Source organism: Dermochelys coriacea, chromosome 7 (assembly GCF_009764565.3).
Source record: "Dermochelys coriacea isolate rDerCor1 chromosome 7, rDerCor1.pri.v4, whole genome shotgun sequence".
In the NCBI taxonomy this organism is placed as follows: domain Eukaryota; kingdom Metazoa; phylum Chordata; order Testudines; family Dermochelyidae; genus Dermochelys; species Dermochelys coriacea.
The window spans coordinates 46547434-46572449 of record NC_050074.1 but is presented as its reverse complement, the minus strand read 5'-3'; the positions used below and the strand labels follow the sequence as shown (position 1 = coordinate 46572449).

At 49.6% G+C, this 25016-nt stretch overlaps 1 protein-coding gene across 1 annotated transcript in view; it reads right to left on the bottom strand.

The window, feature by feature from the left end:
- The window catches only part of TEX264 (testis expressed 264, ER-phagy receptor), a 139910-nt gene that overhangs the window by 37789 nt on the left and 77105 nt on the right, over window positions 1-25016 (bottom strand). The window contains 1 exon segment of the mRNA XM_038410426.2: window positions 1609-1774. Within this exon segment, the coding sequence (XP_038266354.1) occupies window positions 1609-1774 (166 nt within the window).

Genomic DNA, 25016 nt, shown 5'->3' with positions numbered 1-25016 from the left:
ATGCTCACATGTAACCACAGCAAACAATTAAATGTGCACAAAAATGTGTCTGATTATAAAAATCTGACTGGTCCAATGCTGTGCACAGGCACCTAACGTTACAGAAAAGAGTGCCAGTCCAGTGCAACAAAATACTGCATTGGTCCAAACAGCATGTGACATTATAGCATCATGTGATCAGATTATGGATGAGCCCATTGTAAAGCTACAAGAAATGGGGAAGAGTTGAGAGCACTGTGCAAGAGCCAGGACTCTGACCGGCCTGATATTGATATTGCTGAATGAACAAAGATCTCAGAAAACAGCTTCCCCTTTTCATGTTTACGGTACACGTGATTACGAATGAAAGAAATTCAAAATTAAAGAAGTGCAAAAGAAAAATTTCTGTCCATGTGGAAAAGACGTGTATATGACATATACATAAAGAGTATGTCACATTTTAAAACGCTATTACATAAGTATAGGTTTCAGAGTAGCAGCCGTGTTAGTCTGTATTCGCAAAAAGAAAAGGAGTACTTGTGGCACCTTAGAGACTAACAAATTTATTAGAGCATAAGCTTTCGTGAGCTACAGCTCACTTCATCGGATGCATTTGGTGGAAAAAACAGAGGAGAGATAGAGATTTATAAATCCTCCTCTGTTTTTTCCACCAAATGCATCCGATGAAGTGAGCTGTAGCTCACGAAAGCTTATGCTCTAATAAATTTGTTAGTCTCTAAGGTGCCACAAGTACTCCTTTTCTTATTACATAAGTATATCTGACCTAAAATGTGAAAAAGGGGCTGCTTTCACAGTATATCATCTAATGTATGTCCCAGATGTAAAATATTTGCAGCTTACAGAGAGCAATTATGAGTCACATATATTTTGGTTCCACTAAAGTGTGAGCACATGGGGTGAGCAACTAGCATTCTGAGTTATAACAGCAGTAGTGCCATTATAGGAGAGCGTAGCACTGCTGTCATGCCCCTACAATCACTTCCTTTCTAGATACACAGAGACCTCAGCAGATCTCGTTAAGCAGGTGCCATTGGATAATTCAAGCGCTGGCTCTAGAAAGTTTTTGTTTAAATTACTCAGGACTCCAAACACGACAGATGCACAAGAGCTCAAGACAGAGCTATGTGAAGACAAAAAGTGACTACGACTAAGTTGCAGTAATCCAAATAATGCTTATTATAAGTAGGGCAGTAGCACCACAATAGTTCAAATTGAGACTAGCTTACTGTTTATTTGACATTATTAGTACGACCATGTACTATGCAAGATGTGGCCTATACCCCAGGGGTCAAATGGGTGACAAGATCAACATTTATTTCAATCTAAGGGATAGGAGGCGACTTATCTGAAATCAGGAGTAACTGTGTTACAGGCTCTGGCGCTGCTGGAACTTAATTGATGTTGTTCCTTTAAAGAAACAAGATGCTTCAATTCCAGCTGCTCAGCGAATGGAGGGGTAAAATCACCAGCCTCCCCCTCCACTGTGTCTGCTTTGTCCATATAGCATCACTGCCTCAGAGGGGCCTGGGACACCTGCATCCAAACAACTCTGGAAAGCACTGACTTCAACAGGAAAGCAAGAGAAACATGCATGTGCCCTACGGGTACCTGTGATATCTGTCTGTGCATCGTCTGCCTCTGCTGCTCTGCTCTTCCACTCCATCTCTTTAATTTCTGGCACATAGAAGTCCCCTTGGCGTGCCAGGGGGCACACGAAATAGATGCGGTCTCCTTTGTAGATCTCCAGCCTGGGATGGGCGCACAGCTTCCTCTCCTGAAAGCGAGCACAGGCACATGTTAGCCATGCATCCTATCACTCTGCAAGCACCACGACATCACAGGGCCATCTCTCAATGTGATTCTCTTGACCAGCAGTTCCCAGTCAGTGGCTTGTAACACTCAAGGGAGCTGTGACTCTACTTTTAGCCTTGGTCTCAGGCCAAAATCCAGTCATTTGGACCATGTCCACCTCAGACACCAGGGTCTGAACTGGTGAGATGCTGAAAGGTGCTGACGCCCCTCAACTTGGCACTTAGATATCACAAGAGGTGCCTTAGAAACAGCACAGGATAGAGGAGACAGAAGATAGTCAAAGGAATAGAGGATGCTCATCTCATCACAGGACTGGGCTCCTGGAGTTACCACCCAAACCACCGTGCCCAGTTGCACATTCTTCTCTCAAACATCACAGGAGCATGCAAAGGACTGTGGGAGTCATCTGAGGAGAAGAACTTCAGTGAGTGGCTACGCAGGGAGGCCATGGTATGAAAAGAGGCTGAGGATCTCTGCTCTGGACCCATGGAGCGGCCGCAAGGTTCTGAGCAGCCTGTTCATCATATAGTGCCCTACCTGTGTTCTCCTTGGGGTGGAATGGGGATGCATTCTACACTGAACTGACAATGAATTGTGGCCCTGCAGCTGTGCAAATTTAACCCCAGAGCATTTCCGGTTAGATGACAAAATCAATCCTAGTTTTCAGTATGAGTGTTTCAGAACACGCTGATTCCTCAGAAGGTAACCATCCGGGGGTGGGGGGGGGCTAGTTATGGAGCAGGGCCAACCTTCACTGGCTCAATGTGCTCAGCTGAGCAAAGATAGAGAATGCTGCATTTGGGGAGAATACTAGATTCCCATGGGTTGCGCTGTAGATCTTTCAAGTCAATCCCCAAATGACATTAGCTAGGATTTCATTAGGAGGCTTTCCCCAGAGCTGCCAGTACACTGGGTTATGCTACATCACACCCTGCCAACCTACATCAGCACAGCTTAACACCTGATGAGCTGCTACCAATGTCAATGGAGCCCACCCCACCCACCCCGATCCGACAGTTACATCTGTCCTATGCATAGAGACTGTGTCGTCACTAGGAAAAAAGGTGTATTTGTAACCCATGTTAAGCCAGCACATGTTACAATCCCAGCGAAGACAAGGCATGTTAGCTAGTCCAGGTAAACCCTTGGGCTTTAACCTGTGTAGCCTGTCCTGCCATGAAGCCAATGAAATAGAATCTCTCTGCGACAGCCAGCACCCAAAGGGTTAAAGCAATCTTTCCGACAAAGGGAAGCCAAAGCAAATCAAACCCTCTTCAACAGGACAAGCTGAAACTTGTGCAGAAGCCTCAAGGACTCAGCTCCATGCCTGGCAGAGAATTGGCCCCCTCTCCCACCAGCCTAGAGATGGGGTAAAATTAAATCCTGGTGTGAACCTTGCTGCATTCAATGGATTTGCCGCAGGGATGAACCTGGGCCAGTGTCTGTGTTTCATTTGCAGGGCCTTGGGAAGCAGATGTTCCTCTGCTGTTGTTACTGAAGCACTTGGTAACTGACATGAGCAAGGGGGGCTTTGCAGGGGCCTGGCTGCTACTCCGACCAGGGACCTGCTGAGCCTGAAAGCCCACCCCTCAGCATAGCTGTGAGAGTCCTCAGCACATGTTCAGTGCTTCTTGGAGTGATTCAGATAATCCTGGAAAGAAAGATCGAGCAGCTCCTTCCAGAAATGCAAGGGAAGGGGAGTATGAGGCTACTTCATGAGATTTCAGACAACTTTCCCACCCCTGCTGCTCCCCTCACCCTTGGCCACAGTCCCCCATCCCTCCCTCCTCACTAGCCCACTGTAAGGCTTTCAGAGATCCAATGACCTCCTCCCACCCCCAGTCCAGCTCTGCCCCAACTGCTGGAAGAGGCAGCCTCGCTGAAGCATGCCTTTCTGAACCCGCAGGTGCCAGCAGAGCTGGACTGGGGGCGGGAGGAGGGCAGGAACAGGAGAAGACTCACACTGGTACCATGCAGGATCAAACCAGCAAGGCTCAGGGGACTTGGGGGGATGGACTCCACATTGAAAGAACAGCTGGACACTCTGACTAACACCCACACCTCGCCGCCCAGCAGCTGTATTGTTTGATGTCTCCTACGGTTTGCCTGGCAGAGGGGGCTGATTGTTGATGGCAATGCTGAGATTTGGGGGCGGAGATGGCAGGCGGGTTGTTTTTTCTTTTAAAATAACTGGTAACTTTATTTTGGGATGCGCAGCACAGGCTCAAACCCATGTCCCCAAATAGCCCGATGCCAAGACAGCCTTTGTCAGCTCGCTGCAGCTGATCCCTGCTCCATAGCTGCAGGGCCTGGGAAGCAGAAGAGACGAAGGACACAGCTGTATTAACAGAACAGCAAGAAAAGGTGACAATGCTGGAAAGGGGACTTTAAACAGCAAGAGGAGATAAAGGAATGAACAGCGCAGGGGATGGGATGCAGAGACTCCTACATCACTAGCTCATACCAACTGTAAAGTCCTGATTGACCGCTGTGACCACGGACAGTGTGTAGCCAGTTTGGGGGGTCTCAGTCTAGGTTCTAGCAGACAGGTTTCCGCCCTCACTAGCTGCCTCAAGAAGCCTCTCTGCTAAGCAAATGGGCCATGGAGAATAAACTCCTCGAGAGAGAGTCTCTCTACAGCACTATCACTGCCTCTCGTGGCTGGATTTTATCCCTCCCCCTCTGAGGTAGGGAGGTATCAACTCCCATTTTGCTGATGGGGGAAGTGAGGCACAGGGAGGTTAAGTGACTTGCCCAGGGTTCCACGGGGAGCATGTGGTGGAGCAAGAAACTGAACTCTGATCTCCTGAGGCCAGTGCTCTGTCCACAAGTCCATCCCCTCTTCTACTGCTCCGTTAATCCTATGACTATCATAAGCACGAAGGTAACATTTCTGTGTTTGAATGGCAGGGAGCAGAGCGGCACACTAGATAGAGCAGAGAACAGCCCTGCCAGCTCTTGAAAACCTCGGCCTGAAATCCCACACCTCCCAGGGAGGGCAGCTCTGGGCGGCCTTGCCCCTGACACGGCATCATTATGAACAAACACCAATGTTTAAAGCCTGGAAGGTTCACGTCAAGGGGGCAGACCTGCGTGAGTCTTTAGCCTTCTTGATTCGTGATCCAGAACTGGCTGCTTGGTCTAATAATGAAATGGGGGATACTGTCAGGGCTCCCCAGCTGAGGAGCGGGTGGCTGAGCCAGGCTAGCAAAACCCAGGGGGTCAATAGCAACAGCAGGGCAACCTTTTTCAAACAATGATTCCTAGAGGAACCACAGTGAAGTGAGGGACAGCATGTGAAGCTGCTCACAAAGCCCAGGTGAATGGTTTTTGTGTGGGTGCCAGACACAGGGGTCCTCATTGTGCCCCACGACCTGTACAGCATTTACAGCGCCACTCCCCACAGACAGCTAGAGTGCACAGGCTACATCACTGCCACAGACACCTGGTCCCCCAGTACACGTCTGCACGGTTGCTCAGGGAGCTGGCACAAAGCATGTCCCAGGACTGAAGATTCCCCCACACATCCCCTCTACAACTCACCCCACACCATGCAGCGGAACTGTGATATGCACTGCATCTTAGCTTTGCCTGTCTAGGGGAGAGCGGCTCTGGGGAAAATGTTTGTTCTCCCCAAAAAAGGGGCTTTAGACAGCCTTGGCTGCTGCTATGGGAGCTTCTTCTCCCACAGCTCTGCTGATCCATCTGTCTTGATCTGGAGCACCCCCTGCAATTGCAGTCCTGGGAACCCACATGGTTCTGTCCTCAATTTTGACTACAGCAGCCCCTGCTACTCAAGTGCAGAGCTCCCCATGCCACTTGATCCTGCCCTGCAACCACCTCTAGTACTGCACAAAAGGAAATTGGAGTGAATGGGGTGTGATATTAGCTCTGCAGGGAAATCTGCCTCAATCTGATTCATAAAACCAAGAGCTGATGAACTTCCCTCGGTGCCTGAGCTAGTGATACCACACAGCAAACGTCAGAAGTCACAGTGCCACTGCTGATGGCCACTGACTGCTGCCTTCCCCCCTTTCACACACGCAGTGGTATGGCAGCAGCCAGACCTCTCACTTAACAGCTGGTGAAAGCTCAACACCCTTCCAGGAGGCTCCAAGAAAGCTGCTGGTTCAGGCGCTGCATCAAAGTCGTGCTAAACATAGCTCCAAGAGCAGGCTGCTTGCTATATGAGAGGCGAGTGTTATTCCAATTCTACAGAGAGGGAAGCTAAGGCACAGAGAGGTTACGGACAACATTTTTCGGAAGGGGCCACACCCAAGGCCTGATTTGTAGAAGCATGGCGCACCCAAGACTCAAGATGAAATCAGGGAATTCTCTAGGTGCTTAGCACCTCTGAAAAACCAGACCCAAAATATTTCAGGTTGGGCCTCTGAAAATTAATCCAAAATTCAATGGCCACTTCTGGAAATGTTGGTGTTATGCTTTCTATGCCTCAGTTTCCTCATCAGTAAAATGGAGATAATGGAGGAAACCAATTTCTTGTTCCAATCTCTTCTTTGTCTGTTGCAGGAGAGCCGAAACCAGTCCTTCTAGCATAATGTTGCTACTCACAGAGCAGGCAATATCTGGCTTGATTCAGTGGAGTGTACCACTGTAAAGAAATCACATTTCTGACAAGGAGACTGGTCCCTTTGAGAGGCTAGAGGGAACACGGACAACCTTCCAATCCATTTGAAACATCTACAGCTCCTACTTCAAGGCAGGTGAATCAATATCAAACACAGATCAAAAACGGTATTAAATAAAAAGGGTTAGAGTTGTTTTTAAAGGCAAACCAGAGACAGCTCTCATCTCTCTTGGTTTTTTAAAATGACAACCCAAACAAGAACCCTCCCTGCTGTTGTGCCACTTGGGGCCTTTAACTCAACTCCATGAGGAAACTGAAGATCAGTAAGTTTTTTTAGATTATTGCAACAAAGCCCAGAGAATGAACTTTCAAAGCTTTACAGCCTGCAGGAGACATGTCCAACTGGAACTCCAGCACCAAGAGTGGGCATCAAAACAACAAAACGGGATTTCAAACAGGAGGCATCCAACTAGGAGACTTCCCAGGGCATCTGCATTGGAGAGTCTACGCTCAGGCTCATCATCTGCCCCCAACACATCCAAACTCAATGTTCTGCCCCCCTCTGTGATTTGATACTACCCATCCCAGTATTTATACTCTGCCCATCACCATGATATCAGAATGCTTAACGTATATAAAAGGTCAACACAAGGTCATAGTCTTTTCTCCTCTTCACATTCAGAAGAGGATAGGGCTGGCTAGAATTTAGCTTCTCTTGCTGCATATTCTCCTTCCACTTGTAAAGAAAAAAAGAGTAGAGGAGTTTCTGTATTTTTATGTAGTAACATACATCACCACAGTAATGTTTACTGGCAGACTATGAAACAGAGGTAACTCTTGCCTGTGGTCCTGCAGGCAGGCGGGTTTGTGGTCATCCTCGTCTCTCGTGGAAGGCCACTGAACAGATATGGCTCTGTCTCCAGCTCCTGCCAGCCTTTCCCAATCCAGTAAGAACTGCATTGCACTTGATGACTGCAGGTCTCTCAGGAGTTTGTGGTCATGAAGGAGAAGCAGTCTCTGGGTTGTTATTAAGACCTAATAAGAGCTCTGAAGACCAAACCTAGGAATTCAAACTAACTTTGACATCCTATGGAGCCAACTCATGGGTCACTTTGACCAGGTTGTGCCTGACAGGATGGGATGAAGTCTCCTAGCCAGCTTGAGGGGGAAGAGGATGGTTGTTGCTATTTGGCCACCTAGAATCTGGGAGGAGGCCAGGAGAACTCTTAGGTTGCATATTGTGTTGACACTAGTGTGGCAAATGCTTTCTGTTGAGAGTGATGGTTTGGCTTTTGGCTAACTCTCAAGTGCTTCTCTCTATCTAATAGCATCACTTCTTTCTTCCCTGGGTTTAATTTTAGCAAGCTGCTCCTCATCTAAAGATCGGACCTCATTCAGGCACCAAGGTAGTAGGGTAGTGGTACGGTTTGTTCTTGAGATAAAAGATTTGTAGAGATGGGCATCATCAGCGTATTGCTAGCATTTAAAGAGCGCAGGTGAAAAAACGGTTACCTACCTCTCGTAACTGATGTTCTTCGAGATGTGTTGCTCATGTCCATTCCAATAGGTGTGCATGCACTGCGTGCACGATCGTTGGAAGGTTTTTCCCCTAGCTGTACCCACTGGGTCAGCTGTGGAGACCTCTGATGTGGCGCCTTTATGGCAGCGTATATAGGTCCCTGACAACTCACCGCCTGCTCAGTTCCTTCTTGCCTGAATGCTCCGACAGAGGGAAGGTGGGTGGGATTTGCAATGGACATGAGCAACACATCTTGAAGAACAGTTATGAGAGTTAGGTAACCATTTTTTCTTCTTCATGTGATTGCTCATGTGCATTCCAATAGGTGACTTCCAAGCAGTTTCCCTGGGGGAGGGGTCGGAGATCACCTGGTTGCTGAGTGCAGGACTGCCCCGCCAAAGGCTGCATCATCCCTTGCCTGCTGGGTAATGGCGTAGTGTGACGTGAAGGTGTGGATGGAAGACCACGTTGCTGCCTTGCATATGTCTTGGATAAGGACCTGTGCCAGGAATGCTGCGGACGACGCCTGCGCTCTTGTGGAGTGCGCCGTAAGCAGAGGGGCTGGAATTTTTGCCAGGTCGTAGCAAGTCCTGATACAGGACAGGATCCATGATGAAATGCACTGGGACGAGATCAGGAGCCCCCTCATCCTTTCTGCGATTGCAATAAAGAGCTATGGTGATTTACGAAATGGCTTTGTGCACTCAACGTAGAATGCTAGGGCACATCTAACGTCCAGGGAATGGAACATGCGCTCTCTGTTACAGGCATGGGGCTTCGGGAAGAACACAGGTAAAAATATGTCTTAGTGCACAGGAAACTGGGAAACTACCTTTGGCAGAAATGCATGGTGAGGGCGTAGCTGCACCTTATCTTTCTAAAAGACCATATAGGGTGGCTTGGAAGTCAGCGCTCTGAGCTCAGATACCCTTCTGGCCGAGGTTATGGCCACCAGAAAGGCCAACTTCCAGGAAAGGTAGGACAGAGGGCAGGTTTCCATGGGCTCAAAAGGGGGCCCCACAAGTGCAGACAGGACCAGATTGAGGTCCCACTGGGGAATAGGCCATCGTACCTGGAGATAAAGTCTGTCTAAGCCCTTGAGAAACCTGCCCACCATGGAATTACCGAAGAATGAGCCAGCCGCTGCCCCCAGGTGAAAGGCCAAAATGGCAGCAAGGTGTACACTGAGAGATGATATTGCTAAACCCTGCTGCTTAAGGTATAACAGGTAGTCCAAAATAAGGGGAATTGGCGCTAGCTGTGGTTCGGTTCCCCTTTGCTGAGACCAAATGGAAAAACACTTCCACTTTGCCAGGTACGTGGCCCGAGTGGAGGATTTCCTACTTCCCAGCAAGACCTCCCTCACTGGGTCCGAACACTGAAGCTCAAGAAGGTTCAGCCATGGAGTTTCCACATCATGAGGTAGAGGGACTCCAGATTGCAGTATTGCAGATAGCCATGGTCCTGTGTGATTAGGGTCAGGCACACAAGAAGCGTCACCAATCTGTCCACTGAGAGGTTCAACAGCATGGTGAACCAGTGCTGGCGGGGCCACACTGGCACTATGCGGATCAAGGAAGCACCGTCCCGGCGAGTCTTGAGGAGGACTTTGTGTATGAGAGGGAAGGGTAGGAACGCGTACAGCAGGTGACTCATCCATGAAAGGTAAAGGCGTCCGCAATGGAGCCTGGGCTGTGGTTCAGGAAAGAGCAGAACCTCAGGCACTTCCTGTTTCTCTGCGTCACGAACAGGTCTATGTGGGGAGAGCCCCACCTCTGGAAAATTGAATGTGCGATGTCCGGCCTGAGGGACCATTGGTGACCGTGAAAAGAGCAGCTGAGGTGGTCAGCTAGCTCCTTTCTCGCTCCTGGAAGATGCGACGCCTCTAGGTGTATCGAGTGGGCAATGCCAAAATCCCACAGCTCAAGGGCTTCCTGGCACAGGGGAGAGGAGCGAGCACCACCCTGTATTTATATAGAACATCGCTGCAGTGTTGTCTATAAGCACTGACACACATGCACCCTGCAGGTGGGCCTGGAACGTTTGGCATGCCAGACAAACAGCCCTCAGCTCCCTTACGTTGATATGCCGCGATAGTTCTGTGTAGGACCACAGGCCTTGGGTTCTGATATTGCCCAGGTGCACTCCCCAACTGAGCACCGAGGCATCTGTGACTTGGGATAGCATAGGCTGGGGTTTGGCAAAGGGTACTCCCGCACAGACAACTTGTGGTTGCAGCCACAAGTGGAGAGACTCGAGGATTCAGGGGGGAGGGTAACTATCGTGTCCAGCGGGTCCCTACCCAGCCTGTGCACCTGCGCCAACCATGCCTGGAGGGGCCAAAGGCGTAACCTGGCGTGCTGGACCACGTATGTGCAAGCTGCCATATGCCCCAATAGTTTCATGCAATTTCTGGCCGTGGTTGTGGGAAACCAGTGAAAGTTTTCGATAATGTCCTTTAGTGCTTGGAAGTGCAGCTCGGGCAGGAATACCCTGGCTTGCGTGGAGTCCAAGAGAGCCCCTATGAATTCTATTCTCTGCGTCTGGGCCAGTGTGGATTTGGGTACATTCAATATGAGGCCCAGCCTGTGGAATATGGCCCTGGCCAGGGACACATGCTCTGCAGCCCATGCTTGGGACTCGGCCTTGATGAGCCAGTTGTCTAGGTACAGGAATACTTGCACCTGACGTTTGCAGAGGAAGGCTGCCACAACCGCCATACACTTGGTGAATACCCAGGGGGCCGCCGAGAGCTGACAGTGCTGGCCACTGATCACGAATCTCAGGAATCGTCTGTGGGCCGGGATAATGGATATATGGAAGTACACATCTTTCAAGTCGAAGGCAGCATACCAGTCCCCCGGATCCAGGGGAGGAATGATGGCGGCCAGAGAGATCATGCGAAACTTCATTTTCCTTATGAATGTTTTGAGGTCTCGCAGATCTATCCTTGGCCTTGGGGATAAGGAAATAACAGGAGTAGAACCCCTTGCCCCTGAACTCCTGAGGAACCTCCTTTATTGCCCCTAGAGCAAGAAGTGATTGCACCTCCTGCAAGAGAAGTTGTTCATGAGAAGGGTCCCTGAAGAGGGACAGGGAAGGGGGATGGGAGGATGGGCGGGAACAGAATTAGATAGAATATCCCACCCCTACTGTGCTGAGGACCCAATGATCTGATGTGATCTGGGACCAAGCACGGTAGAAGTGGGAGAGTAGATTCACAAAGGGGGGGAGGTAAGGATCCAAGACTGAAACTGATGCTCCGTTCTCGGCTTCCTGGCTTCAGACCAGGGGGCTGTTTGGCCAAACCCTGGCCTTGGCCTGAGGAGGACTGTGGCGGATGCCTCCTATTATTTGTGCCCTGTTTCCTTGTCGAGTCTTACCTAGGAGGCCCAGAGTAGAAGCAGGATGGGGGCTGAGGCTTAAAATGCTTTCTTTGAGGTGCAGGGGTGTGGATAACCAAAGACTTCAAAGTCACCCGTGAGCCCTTAAGGCTGTGCAGGTGTGTGTCCATATTTTGGGCAAACAGGCCCGGACAGTCAAAGGGGAGGACTTGGATTGTGTTCTGCACCTAAGGTAGTATCCCCAACACCTGGAGCCACACACTGCACCTCATTGTGATGGTGGTGGCTATCCTATGAGCCGCCGAATCAACCACATCTAATGTGGCCTGGAGGGAGGTTCTGGAGACCACCCTACCCTCTTCAAGGTGCAAGCTAAACTCCTTGAGTGAGTCAGCCGGGAGCAACTCCTGGAACTTTGCCAATGAGCTCCCAGAGTTGAAAGTATAGTGGCTGAGTACCACTTGCTGGTTGGCCATTCGAAGCTGGAGCCTCCTGGTCGAGTAGACCTTCCGGCCGAAAAGATCCAGCTTCTTAGCATCCCGTGACTTTGGTGTGGGACCCGGCTGTCCTTGCCACTCTTTGTGATTTGTCGCATTGACCACCAGAGTCCCCGGTTGGGAGTGGGTGAAAAGGTGTTCATACCCCTTCTGCAGCACAAAATAGCATCTTTCCACCCCTTTAGTGGTGGGTGGTATAGAGGCTGGAGTCTGCCAGACCACCTTAGTGGCGTTTTGGATTGTTCTTATGAGCAACAAGGCCACCCTAGAAGGACCCTCAGGGGTAAGGATGTCCACCATAGGGTCAGACTCCTCCATGACCTCCTCTGCCTGGAGATTGAGGTTTAGGGCCACCCTCCTACAGAGGTCCTGATGTCCCTTGGTGTCCATTGCCAGTAGGGTGGTGTTGGTGCCCGCCACTGCCTGGTCTGGCGAGGAGGAGGAGGACACCTGTGGGACAAGGTCTTCCTGCCCTTCTAGGTCTCTGGAGGCCAGGTCAGGTACCTCGGAGCCTCCCGTGACTGGAGGTGGCTCTAGCATCACTGATGGCGCTGGTTCGGGTTCTGCCCCTGAGCATGACAGCCCAGAGTCCCTGTCTTGAGCGGGGTCCTCAGGAGCCCTTGGGATTTGGCGAGCCAGCGAGGTTGCTGGGGGCACAGATGCCACCGATGCAAGCCTGGAGCCCTGACCCTGATGGTAGGCCCAAGGGGTCCAAAAGGGCCATTGGACTGGGCCCTGCCACTGGGACAGCCAAGTGACTGCCGGTGCCAATAATTCCACCCGTCTGTGGTGATGGGACCAGTGCTAGGACCGGTAGCAGTAGCGGCTGCGTCTAGAGATGGAAGACTCTGCGTCTGACTCGGACGAGTACTCTGTGCCAGACCACGCCAGGGTGGAGCCGGATGGTACCGGGGAGATGGTGAGCGGCACCGTAACATCATAGATTTGCCAGGATGATGAACCAGAGGCGGTGCCGCCATAGCTGCCACAGCCCCGTGCTGTGCTGGGATAGAGGCTGTAGCCAGAGCCGTCGCAGGTGCTACTGATGGTGCCTGGGCCCGCACCTGCAGGGCTGGGGACTACGCCGTCATGGCAATGAGGTCCCGTGCTGCCTCGTAGGTGTCCAGTGTGGAGGGAAGGTCGAGCTCTTCCTCCAAATCCTTCCGAGTCGGGGAGTCCACCAGCACCAGACTCAACGGGCCTCCTGTGGGAGCCGGAGTCAACAGTGTCGGGTCTTGAGGTGTCCCACCGGAAGACGCACCCCGCTGGAATCCCCTCACGGCTTCTTGACGGGGGAACAATCCCTATCCATCGTCTTTTTCTTATGCGGCACTGGGGACTGTGAGCGGTGCCGCCTGGTGGCACTGATCTTACAAGTTGGGGAGCGGCGACAGTTCTCAATGCCGGGACATCATCTATGCCGGGAGGAATCCTTCCAGTGCTGGCTGTAGGCGGAGGGCTAACTCCTTCAGAAGGAGCTTCAAACGATAGTCCCGCTCTCTCTTAGTCCTAGGTCTAAAGCTCCTGCAAAATGGACACTAATCTGTCTGATGGCCCTCTCCTAAACACTTGAGACAGACTGCATGTGGGCATAGGTTTTGCACACCTCTCGCATGCCTTAAACCCCTGCAACCGAGGCATGCCCCGGTGTCTGGGGAAACTAGGGTGGGGGGAGAGGGCAGGGGAAGCTCCCCGAGGCAAGTCCAACTAACTACAAACTACTATATAATGAACTAACAACTTAGAAAAAGGAGCCAATAGGCAGACACTTGCGAATGCAAGAGACTAAGCTGCTCCAATGACCGTTACTGGCAGTAAGAAGGAACTGAGCAGGCGGAGGGCCGGCAGGGACTTATATACACTGCCATAAAGATGCCACGCCAGGGGTCTCCACAGCTTACCCGACGAGTACAGCTGGGGGAAACACTTCCGATGATCGTGCATGCAGCGCGAGCACACCTATTGGAATGCACATGAGCAATCACTCGAAGAATTAGTGTTGCGATAGGCCATGCTGCAAAGTTTGAATCCAAACCCGAGAAAGGCCTTTACTTTCATGTACATAGCTTATGTCCGATGCTAGGCATGTGACACATATCTCTAACAGGCCGCTGTCCACACTGTCCCCATTCTACAGATAAATGGAAAACATCAGTCGCCAGTGTGTCCTCCAGCATCTGCCAGTGATGGGAAATTCACTTTAAAGAAAGTTGGAAGACATGACATGTGAAATGGACATAGGGCGAATGGCTTTAGGAGGAGAATATTGGTTACAGTGCGTTGACTACACTTCCTTGGGAATTTTCACACTGCCCCAGAACGGTAGGTACAGACATCAGATGTACTCGCTATTCACTGGTATTCATGGAATGCCGCTGCCTCCTTGAGAATAGCAGTTGGCTTAGTATCTTCTTCCGGAGTTCCAGAACATACCCTCGAAACATTCACATAATGGGAAGAAACTCTAGAGAAACCAGAGATTGGGAGAGTGGGACTGTTTGTGGAATGCAGTGAGCAAATCACTATTTCTCATTGGTTTGATCTCGAGCAAATCATGTAAAATTGTTCTGTGCTTCAGTTTTCCCTTCAGTAAGGTAGGGATAATAATACTTCCTATCCCATAGTTGGGTTGGGAGTCTCTGTTCACTTGGTCTCCCTGAAGACCCCAGAAGTTCAGGAGCCAAACACAGCTGAGATGAGCCAAGCAGAGGGGATGGAATGGAAGCAGCCAGATACACAGAGTCTTCCCTTGGATTCCTGACAATTTAAACCTTCATATGGACACCAAAGATGTCTTTTAGCCTGGCCAATCAGATGATTAAAGGACAGATAGCTAATTGCACTCAGCCCTATGGCTCACAAAGAGCTGGAGGGAAGTCATCTCCTCAATTGTATTGGCTCGCTAGTAGCAAAACGGAGGACTCCAGGATTCCTGTCTGATTCCTTTTGGGAAAATACTGACACTCTTGTACACTTGTTGCTCCTGCCTCTCTACTTCGAATAAGCCTGGTGTATTTCCTCTGTTGTTTGCAGCCATTCCAAGTATGTGGAGAGTCATGGCCACAAGCTTTAGGATGCATCTAAACTAGGGAGAAGAAAAAAAACACCCATCTTGACACCGGGCGATTCCATGCCACTCAGCTCCTCTCAGGAACAGGGGCTGCGAACAAGGTTCCCAAACCTTCCGCAGCAACTGCTTTCTAAATTAGAAGTAAAAGAGGATCACCTGCTGGTTGCCACACCAATCGGGTCTGCTGGGGAACCTGCAGCTTTTAAGCAGCTTCAAATCATCTTCCGAAGATTAGGCCAAACGGGGTCACAACAATATGCCGCATTGTTCAGTCCTTCCCACCAGGGAGCTCCATTCCTCCTTATGATCTTTGCTCAAAGGGAAGCAGAGCTGCTTTTTGACAACCCAAATGGGGTGAAAGGAAAAACAAGGAGCTTGGGGGCTAGGCCTGCTAGGCTGCTTTCTCAGACCCTGTAGGGGCTGCTCTAGGCACTGGGTAGACCAACACCAATGAACACCCTTTAGCCCTACACATATCCCCCACCTAGGATATTCAGATCTCATAACAGAAGGCCCTAGGAATGCCCCCATAGCAGGATATACAGCATACATCATTTGATAGCCAAGGCATTGGCTACAGAGCCAAAACTATACGGAAAGCCCTCCAGAGACCCACTAGTCAGCTAGTCTCATGTCCATCTCCAATTTATCCCTGCACAGGCTCACATGCAAGCATTTGCACCTAAAAGACTGTGCACGTGCGTGCACACACACACACACACACTCAGAGACAGGTATTTAAAATCAGCTCACTATATGCCCAACTCCTAATTAGTGCTCATTAACGACTGTGCAAAACAAACATGGGTACAAACTGAAAAGCTGACTATGGATTATCTGGCCCATTGGATATATCCAGAGGGCTGTAACAACACCTTGCTGCAGGAAATCCCAAGCAGCATGGGGGTCAGTAGAGGATTGCTAGACGTAGAAGAACTTTTGGAAATACTGAGCCAAATGCTCAGCTTATGTAAATTGGCGTAGCTCAATGTAGCTGCACCTATTTACATCAACCATAGGGGGGAGGCTGCAGTACTGAAGACAGAGATGAGGAGGACCTGGGTAAGAGTGTTAGTTGCACAGAAAGAGAGAAGAGGTGAGATCTTCAGCATATTTGGAAGGAAGAAACACCAAGATGCAGACATCACCTGGACATGACAGGAGTGGAAGGAGTTGAGGAAGACCCTCGTGTTTTAGGCTTGAGTGATCAGTGGCGAGTTCAACAGGGAAGAGTGGCAAGAGTTTTGAAAGAAAGATCAGGAATTCAGTTTTGGCCATGATAGGTTTTAGCTGATGGTGAGAAACCCAGGAGGAAATGTCCAAGAGATAGATTGAGAGGTGAGATTGGATGGCAGTAAACAGGTCAAGAATGGAGCAGTAGACACAGGTGTCCTCAGCAAAGAGAAGGTAGCTGAAGCTCTGCGGGTGGGTGAGATCACTCAGAGAGATGACATAGAGAGAAAAGAGAAAGGGCCAAGGACAGAGCCCTGTGCTGGATCCCCAGAAAAAGCTGGAAAGGAGAGGAAGAGAACAAACCAAGAGATGCTGCAGGAACAGCCAGAAAAGCACAATGGAAAAGAACCAGGAGAAGACAGTATCAAAGCTGAGGGAGGCCATGATTTCAAGCAGGAGAGTGCGATAAATGATGTCAAAAGCAGCAAGGTTGCAGAGGATGAGGGTGGAGTAGAGGCCCAGTGATTTGGCTAGGAAGAGGTATATGGAAATTACAGTGAGAGGAATTTCAATGGAGCAGGGAGGAGAATGAGGGAGGTGTAGGAGTGGGGGGTAAGGGGAAGCAGGAGGTGGGAGGGGAGGGGATCACTTGGCCAGGTTGAGGGGTCAGATGAAGGGAGCAGGGGGACAACTTCAGTGTCAGTGCAGAGCGGACAAGGAAAAGAAGAGAGATCAAGAGCCCAGCCCACCAATCTTCTCTGTGAAGAAGCCGGTGAGATCTTGTGCAGAGGGAGAGGATTTCAGGAGGGAGTCAAAAGTTGCAAATAAGCAATGTGGATTGTGGGTTTGGAATCCACCGAGGGTGAAATAATATGCTTGTCAAGCAACACAGCAGAAGTGAAAGAGGAGAGAATACATTTGTGGTGTCTTTCTCCGGAGAAGCTCAGTGGAGAGGAGAAGAAGAATCTGGGGTTGGAGAAAGTGAGGGTGGGGAGTTAGTGGTACCAACTTTAAAATGGGAGAGAAGGGTGTAAAACAGGATTGGAAAAACTATGGCCCAGGGGCCGCATCCGGCCCTCCAGATGTTTTAATCCGGCCCTTGAGCTCCTGCTGGGAAGCGGGATCTGGGGCTTGCCCCACTCTGGTGCTCCAGCTAGGGAGCAGGGTAGGGGGCTTGCCTCACTCCGCGCGGCTCCCAGAAGCAGTGGCATGTCCCTCCTCTGGCTCATATGAATAGGGGCAGCCAGGGGGCTCTGCATGCTGCCCCCGCCCCAAGCACCGCCCCTGCAGCTCCCATTGGCCGGTAACCACAGCCAATGGGAGCTGCAGGAGCGGCACTTGTGGACAGGGCAGTACGCAGAGCTGCCTGGATGTGCCTCCACATAGGAGCAGGAGGGAGGACATGCCGCTGCTTCTGGGAGCTGTCTGAGGTAAGTGCTGCCAAGAGCCTGCACCCTTGACCCCCTCCTGCGCCCCAACCCTCTGCCCCAGCCCTGATCCCCCTCCTTCCCTCTGAACCCCTCGGTCCCAACTCAGAGCACCCTCTTGCACCCCATCACTGATTCATCATCTTAGAAAAGAGAGCAGAGTAGGGAAGTGAGTAGTAGAGAAATTATGGCTACTGTTGGATTGGAGGTGCAGAGATGGGAAGAAGGGGGCAGGTGGGAAATGTTAGAGGAGATGAGATGGAACTAAGGCATGGAGAGCCTGAAGAAGGACTATTGCATGTTGAAGACAAGGCTGCCTGAGTGGCTGTTTTGATGAATGGGAGATTTGACCCAGCTCTGAAAGCAAATTAAGAAGTGAAGGTGAGAAGGCAGAGACAGGTAAGACATCACCAAGGATTAGAGTTGGGGACTGTACAGTATCTGAGAGCGAGGAGGCCAAAAAACCTGCCCCTTTAAGGCCCCCAAACCAAACTCAGCCGACAGAATTCCTAGTTCTCTTACTGTTCTAGGAGACAGCCTGGCTTTTTCCCTTTCCCTTAGCCACCAGGTCGGGCAAAGAGCAGCTTAACTCAGTTCATAAGGCCCAGACCTCAGTTTTGAGTCAGAGCAACCAAACTTATAGTCAGAAATCAAAGTCAGGCTAGTATCCTGGAGCTGAGGTGGCCCATAATCTGTAGCAGCCAGCTTGGCTTCTAGTGCCTTCTCTCTTGCTCAGCTTCCTTTTCCTGTTTATAAAGAGATGTCCAGCCCCAAAACAGCACAGGGTGCTCCTTGATTGTGTCCAGATCGCTTTGGCACTGAGCTCCAGACTGTCCCTCAAAGGAGCAGTCCATTCCTTTTTAATGTAGAGAGTAATTAACCATTGGAACAATTTACCAAGGGCCATGGTGGATTCTCCATCACTACCTATGTTTAAATCAAGACTGGATGTGTTTCTGAAAGCTCTGCTCTATGAATTATTGTGTGGAAGGTCTCTGGCCTGTGCTATACAGGAGGTTAGACTAGATGATCACAGTGTTCCCTTCTGGCCTTAGGATCTATGAAACCCTGCCACAGAGATTTCAAGGAGACGAGGTGGGGGAGGAGAGCCAGATACTAATATCAGAGAGCAAACTAGATAGGAAAGAGTCAGAGGGACAGTGGATGACTGCTCTATGGAGGGGCAGAGGATAACAGAGTGTGCGTATGGCTCGCGGAGAAGAATGAGTGGGAAGGTGGTGGTAGAAAGGATTGGAAATGACAGGAGAAACCCAACACTCTCACTAGTGCTCTTTGGGGATGATTCAGGGCAAGAAGCGTGAGAGAACGAGAGGTCAATGCAAGATACAGCAGCTGTGAGGCAGTGCCCAATGGGGGGATCCAGGTTTCCTTGCAAGCAGAGCTATGATAAGAGTGAGACATGAAGCAGTCATGGATGGACTAGATGGAATGAGCATTCCAGATGGAGAAGGAGGAGGGGAGGAGGTAAAGGGAATTATGGGAATGGGAGTGCGGTTATCAAGAAACAGGATGGGGGCATGTTGTGGAGTTGGTGTCAGGGAAGGAGGAAACAAGAGTAGAGGAGATAGAACTGATGGGGTGTTCAAGGAGATAAAGGTGATAGAAGATGTGGGAGAGAAGGAGACAACAAGGCAGAAAAAAGGAGCGTAGCGAGCACAGTTGGAAGCAGTAGCCAATCATGATCATGGGAAGATAAGCGAACAGCTTATGAGTGGTGGAGCTGGTTGAGAAGTAAATCAGTGGCAAAGGACACCATGAGTTGATTAGGGAGAGAAACAGTTAGGAGAAAGGGATGCGGTTAATCAGATCAAACTGTAGAGCAGGCTTGAAGGCAAAAAAGTAAATGCACAATGAATTAGCAATGGCTCAATAACGCAGTAAATCAATGGGGAAGTTAAGCAAGTCACAGAGTTAGCAACAGTTTAGTGAGGCCATCAGCTAATTGTGCAGCTAATCAATGAATGGAGTGACAAGGTAGGGGAAGAGTCTGTTAAGCAAGGCACTTGGGTCAATGACTCATTCTGGTGTGAGCTCAAGCAACACACAGAAAAGAGTTTAGCAGGATGGAGGTGCGGTGATGTCAGCAGGGGGCAGGCTTCAGGCTGAGAAGGAGCAGCAGGAGGAATAGAGGAACAGAGAAGTGCCTGGCTGGCTGATGAGAACAGACATAGATGTCAGCTTTGGAAGAGGGTGGATGATTTGCAAAAGGAAAAGATAGAGCCTATAGATAACTCAGATATCCACGATCAGTCAGGCATCCCCACTTAGGAGGGAAGTAGATTCTCCTCAGAGGGCCCTGTGCTGGTGAGGAGCGGCCTTCCATGCTCTCCTATCCTCCACTCCCAGTTAATGAGTAAGCTGTGTGGTTCTGTGGCTGCTGCCCAGCTCTGTTTTTACAGCTGGTTTATAGGGCAGCTAACAAGGAACACAAGCAAGCAAGCTGGCTAGCTGCCCCACAGCTGGTGCCCATGGGTTGGCACAATGGCATTTTCCCTCTTAAAGGCCAAGTGAGTCCCACTGGCCAGCCCACATCATCTGCCTGTTTGTGCCACCCGCTTGCTCCCAGTCAAGACTGCAGCTGTGTTCTACTCCTCAGACTGTAGCCACTTCGGGGCAGGGCCGTCTTCTTCTAGTAACTGAACACAGGTCCCTGGTTGTGGGAGAGTCATTCCAGGCCTTAGTAGGAACGGAGCAGAAAAGGGAGGAGTGCCACTGGCCTTGTAGAAAGAGCTCATAATTTAAAACCATCACCATAATAGTGAAATCTGAGAGGGTGCAGTTATGATCTCTAGCACCAGCTGATAATGTCACGATCACAGTGCCATGCTGCAGAGAACAGGGGGGGAGGGGGGGCTGATGCAACATAAGTGAAGGTACCACCAGGAATGTACCCATGTCAGGGAAGAGCCTTCCTAGAGCATGCCACTGAGTGGGTTAATAGCAGCTCTCTGGGACTGCAAAAGGACCAATGCACCGAGCGAAAGCAAATCAGGTTTGGTCTGAATAGCAAGAGGCATAAATGATGGATAGATGAGCAGACAGATAACAGATACACCACGGCAGATAGATTGACAGGGACAGCTGATAGATGAATAAATGGACATTGCAGACTCAAAGGGGGAAGAGGCAGAGACTGACAATTTCCCATCTTCATTCTTGGCAGCAAGACCTATTTTTTTAAAGACACAAAGCACCTCTGACAAATCATACCACATGCAAGCACGGCTCTCATCCAGCACTTGCCCGACACTAAGGGTGGCGTCCAAAGGGTGGCGAGTCAGAGCAAAACCAGGAAGTAGACCCCACGCCAGCACCCACAGATGCCACGAAGCTCCATACAGCAAGAATGAGCACCTAGCCCACTAACCAAAGTGGGAGCCGGGAGCACAAACACTGAAAAGATGGCATAATACGCACTGAGCCCTCAGAGGGCAAAACTGAGACAGCTCATAGGTTCCTCCATCACCACTAGCACTTTGTGTTTGTGTCCTAGCCACCCCAGAGAAAGGCAGTAACCGAAACTGACCCTACCAGGCCTGATTGTCACATACACTGCTCCGGACATGCAAAAGGGCCCTAAGTGGCTGGAAATGCCATTTCAGTGCAAAGAGGCAAAGGAGAATCAGGCCCAAAGTCATCAGAACCTCTTCCTCCCCAAAGGGAATAGTCCAGAGCCAAATGAACAGACGGAGACAGGTAGGCAGAGGGACATTACGTTCAGCCATTCAAACACTGGCTGTAAGAGCCATGGAAGGGTATATTCCCCACACCCAAAACTTCACCCTGGAGCATAAAATGCCTCAAACCGCCAAACTCTGCCCCCTGGGGACCAGGGAGGGAAACCTTTCATCTCTTCAATCCAACTCCATATCACCTCAGGTTTCCCCAGCTCAGCACCTGGTCTGTCTTCACTTCGGAGGCCTTCTTAATTGCTCATACAAGGGACTGATCTATTAAAAATTTAATTTACAGTGTAACCTGAAGTCATTAAAATATAAGCTGAATCCTGTCAAAATTAAAAAAGCAGGAAATAACTTGTTAATGCCGCATGCTGCCCCTTGGAGTTTGTCGGGAAACAGAAAGAGAGCCAGGGCATGCAGGGATGGGCTTAGCCATGCTTGTCTGCTTGGAAATTCAAAAGCCACCAAATGCATTTGCTTTATCTCCCAGCACTGCAAGAAGTCGCCGTTTGTCAGAAGACGAGCAAGGGAAAACCTCATGGCTTGGTTTGCAGCACCAACCTTCAACGACAGGCAGGCCTGAGTTCCCCACGCGCTCAAATGGTCTGTCAATCTGACCCCATCCTATGCCCAGAAGGAAGAGGATTCAGACTTTATACTTACTCAAGCTTAGATTCCCCCAAACAGCTCCACAAATGTACCCAGCCAAGAGACATCACTTCTGGGCTGAGAGGGGAATTTAGCTTTCCAGATCCAGCCATTTCTAGGCATCAGTTCCTTGGAAGAATGTTTGGTTGATGGTGCACGATTGTACATGTGCAAGACCTATTCGACCTCCCACTGAACCAGAACCAGGATCCCAGTGTGGCAGGGTTTAAGCACTTGCAGATTTATTCTCCATTCAGGACAGGTTCTTATCCGAACCCATCACCACAGTAGCTGAGCTTCTCTCGTCTCTTATCTTTCATTAAGCTTGAGATGTATACACACCTGGGACAAAACTTTGCAGTCCTTACTTTGAGGGAAACTCCACTGGCTTCAATGGGATGTTGGCCTGAAGAGGAGCAGCCAGATTCAAACCATAAAAAATGAAGGGGAAGGAGGGAAATACAAAAAGGGGAAAAGATGAGCTAAGAGGAGGGGCAGAGATGAGAGAAGGTGAGTGAGGGGAAAGTTACAGATTCAGATTCAATGAGACGCTTGTCACTTTCCTCGAGCTGATGGTTCTGGTGCCTTCTGGCCACACGCGCACTTGTCTATAAAGCTGAAACGTTATTGGAAAACCAGCAGGGGAGTGAGACCAATCATCCTGGCAGATGCTCCCTCTACAACCTGGCCCTCGCATAGACAGCAAACATCTCTGCTTCCGGACAAGGGCACGCGCACGGTGCACCTGCTTTTCCATAGTAGCAGCACAAACAGCACAAACCTAGGTCTGAAACATTAATGTGCCACAGACCCCTAATGCTTCCATTTGGCCTGATGGTCTCAGGCCACTGCTAGTAACACGAGGAGCCTTTCACTGCCAGATCTTCAGTTCAAATCCAGCTAATGTCAGTAGGAGCTGAAATGTGTTCCCATCAGATGGCTGTTCTGTCCACTGGCCTGAACCCCTCACAAGCCACCCATTTCCCCCATCACAAGAACCCTTACCAGCAGTGCAGATACTGCCAACCTTTGCTAGCAGGCTCAGGAGAGAAGCCTGGGACTGAATTCCCTTGTGGCATGCTGGCAATGGGCAGCATGGGGGAGGTTTGCACACAGCGGCCCATGTTGCACCTGTTGCTCAAATAGAAGACTTCAGCCTCCAGCATTGCTCATCTGGCTCTTTCTCCAGCGTTAATACAACTTTCAAAGCAAACCTGAGACATTTGCCTTCCAAAACATATATGGAGGGCAAACCACATGCCAGAATTGGGAGAAAGGGCTTCCCAATGCAACCCATCCACTGAAGCCATGCACCAGACTCCTTTCATATTAGTGGGAATGGAGAGAGATGCATGGCAGAAAACTAGGTACCCCTCCCAGCCTGTACTGTACTGAGTAGCCCTCAACAGAACCCTCGCAGTACACATCACATAGCCAGTCAGAACCAAGAAACACCACATAATCCCATTGGCTAGAATCTTAACCCCCTCCTTCACCACTCCTAATTAGCCAGAGACCCTGTCCCCCACAGAATAAGTTACAACAAACCACCCATTGTGATGTTATTGACATGAACTATGACCGTTTAGCTCACTGTTGCAACCAAGGTCCTATAGTTGTACCAAATCTTGTTCAAAGGAGATCAAGTAAGGCGTCTATGAAAAGGTTTCAGAGTAGCAGCCGTGTTAGTCTGTATTCGCAAAAAGAAAAGGAGTACTTGTGGCACCTTAGAGACTAACAAATTTATTAGAGCATAAGCTTTCTTGAGCTGAGCTGTAGCTCACGAAAGCTTATGCTCTAATAAATTTGTTAGTCTCTAAGGTGCCACAAGTACTCCTTTTCTCTTTATGAAAAGGTTGTAATTTGCTAGTTATGATTATGCTGTCTGTATGTGTGTATCATTTTTGTATTTGAAGTTATGAATATTGGCTATGTACTTGTAACTCAATGTGTTTGATTCTAAGTAGCATTAGTGAAGCATTTGGTCAGCTTCTTTAGAAAGAATTCTTCAGATTAAGTGACCAATCAAGAAACACTTAACTGACAATGGACCTTGGGAGACTCCAATCCACATAGGAGGAGCCTTTCCGGGAATATTCAAGGTAGCATGTGAGCAATGGCTGCTCTACCTGTAAAGAACTGAATCATGCAGGGACATGTGACTTGCCCATGTGACTCCAAACTCCATCTTACTGCTGTGATTTTCCACAGTAAGAACAAAGGGGTGTCCTTCCACATGGCAGAGGATATAAAAGACTGCAGAAACCACTCCATTTTGTCTTTATTCCTGCTTCTTACCTCTGCAGGAATTCTGCTACAAACTGAAGCTCTGAACAATTGACTGAATGACCCATCCAAGCTGTGGATGTACTACAGAGACTTAACTTAAACCAGCAGTTTATTCTATCCCTGCTACAAGCCTGAACCAAGAACTTTGCCATTACTGTATGTAATTAATTCCATTTAACCAATTTTAACTCTCATCGATATTTCTTTCTTTTTATGAATAAACCTTTAGATTTTAGATTCTAAAGGATTGGCAACAGCGTGATTTGTGGGCAAGATCTAACTGGTATATTTACCAAGGTCTGGGGCTCAGTCCTTTGGGATCGGGAGAACTTTTTTCTTTTACTGGGGTATTGGTTTTCATAACCATTCAACCCCATAAGGAGGGGCGCTGGTGGCGGTACTGGGAAACTGGAGTGTCTGAGGGAATTGCTTGTATGACTTCTGGTTAGCCAGTGGGGTGAAACCAAAGTCCTCTCTGTTTGGCTGGTTTGGTGTGCTTAGTAGCGAAGGAACCCCTTAGTAATGTGGCCCTCCTCCAATGACCCAGTATGCTTGCGTACCCAACCTGGAAAAACTGGGATACACCAAGGACATGAGATTCTCCTACTAAAGAAGATTTAACTTGGGCTGTAACTGCCCTGCTCTAAGCAATTTGTCCTAAATTAATACTCTCAGAAGTGTCCTGCCAAAGGCTGCTTCATTATACCCATGAAGACGAATGGTCCAGTGGTCTGGGTGCTAGCCCAGGACTGGGGAGACCCAGGTTAAATTCCCTCCTCTACCACAGACTTCTCGGGTGACCCTGGCATGTCACTCAGCCTCTCTGTGCCTCAGCTGCCAATCTGTACAATGGGGATCATAGCACAGGAGTGGTCTGAGAGTAAATACATCCAAGTTGGGAGGTGCTCAGATGTTCCAGTGCTGGAGACCAGATGAGGGCCGTAAGTA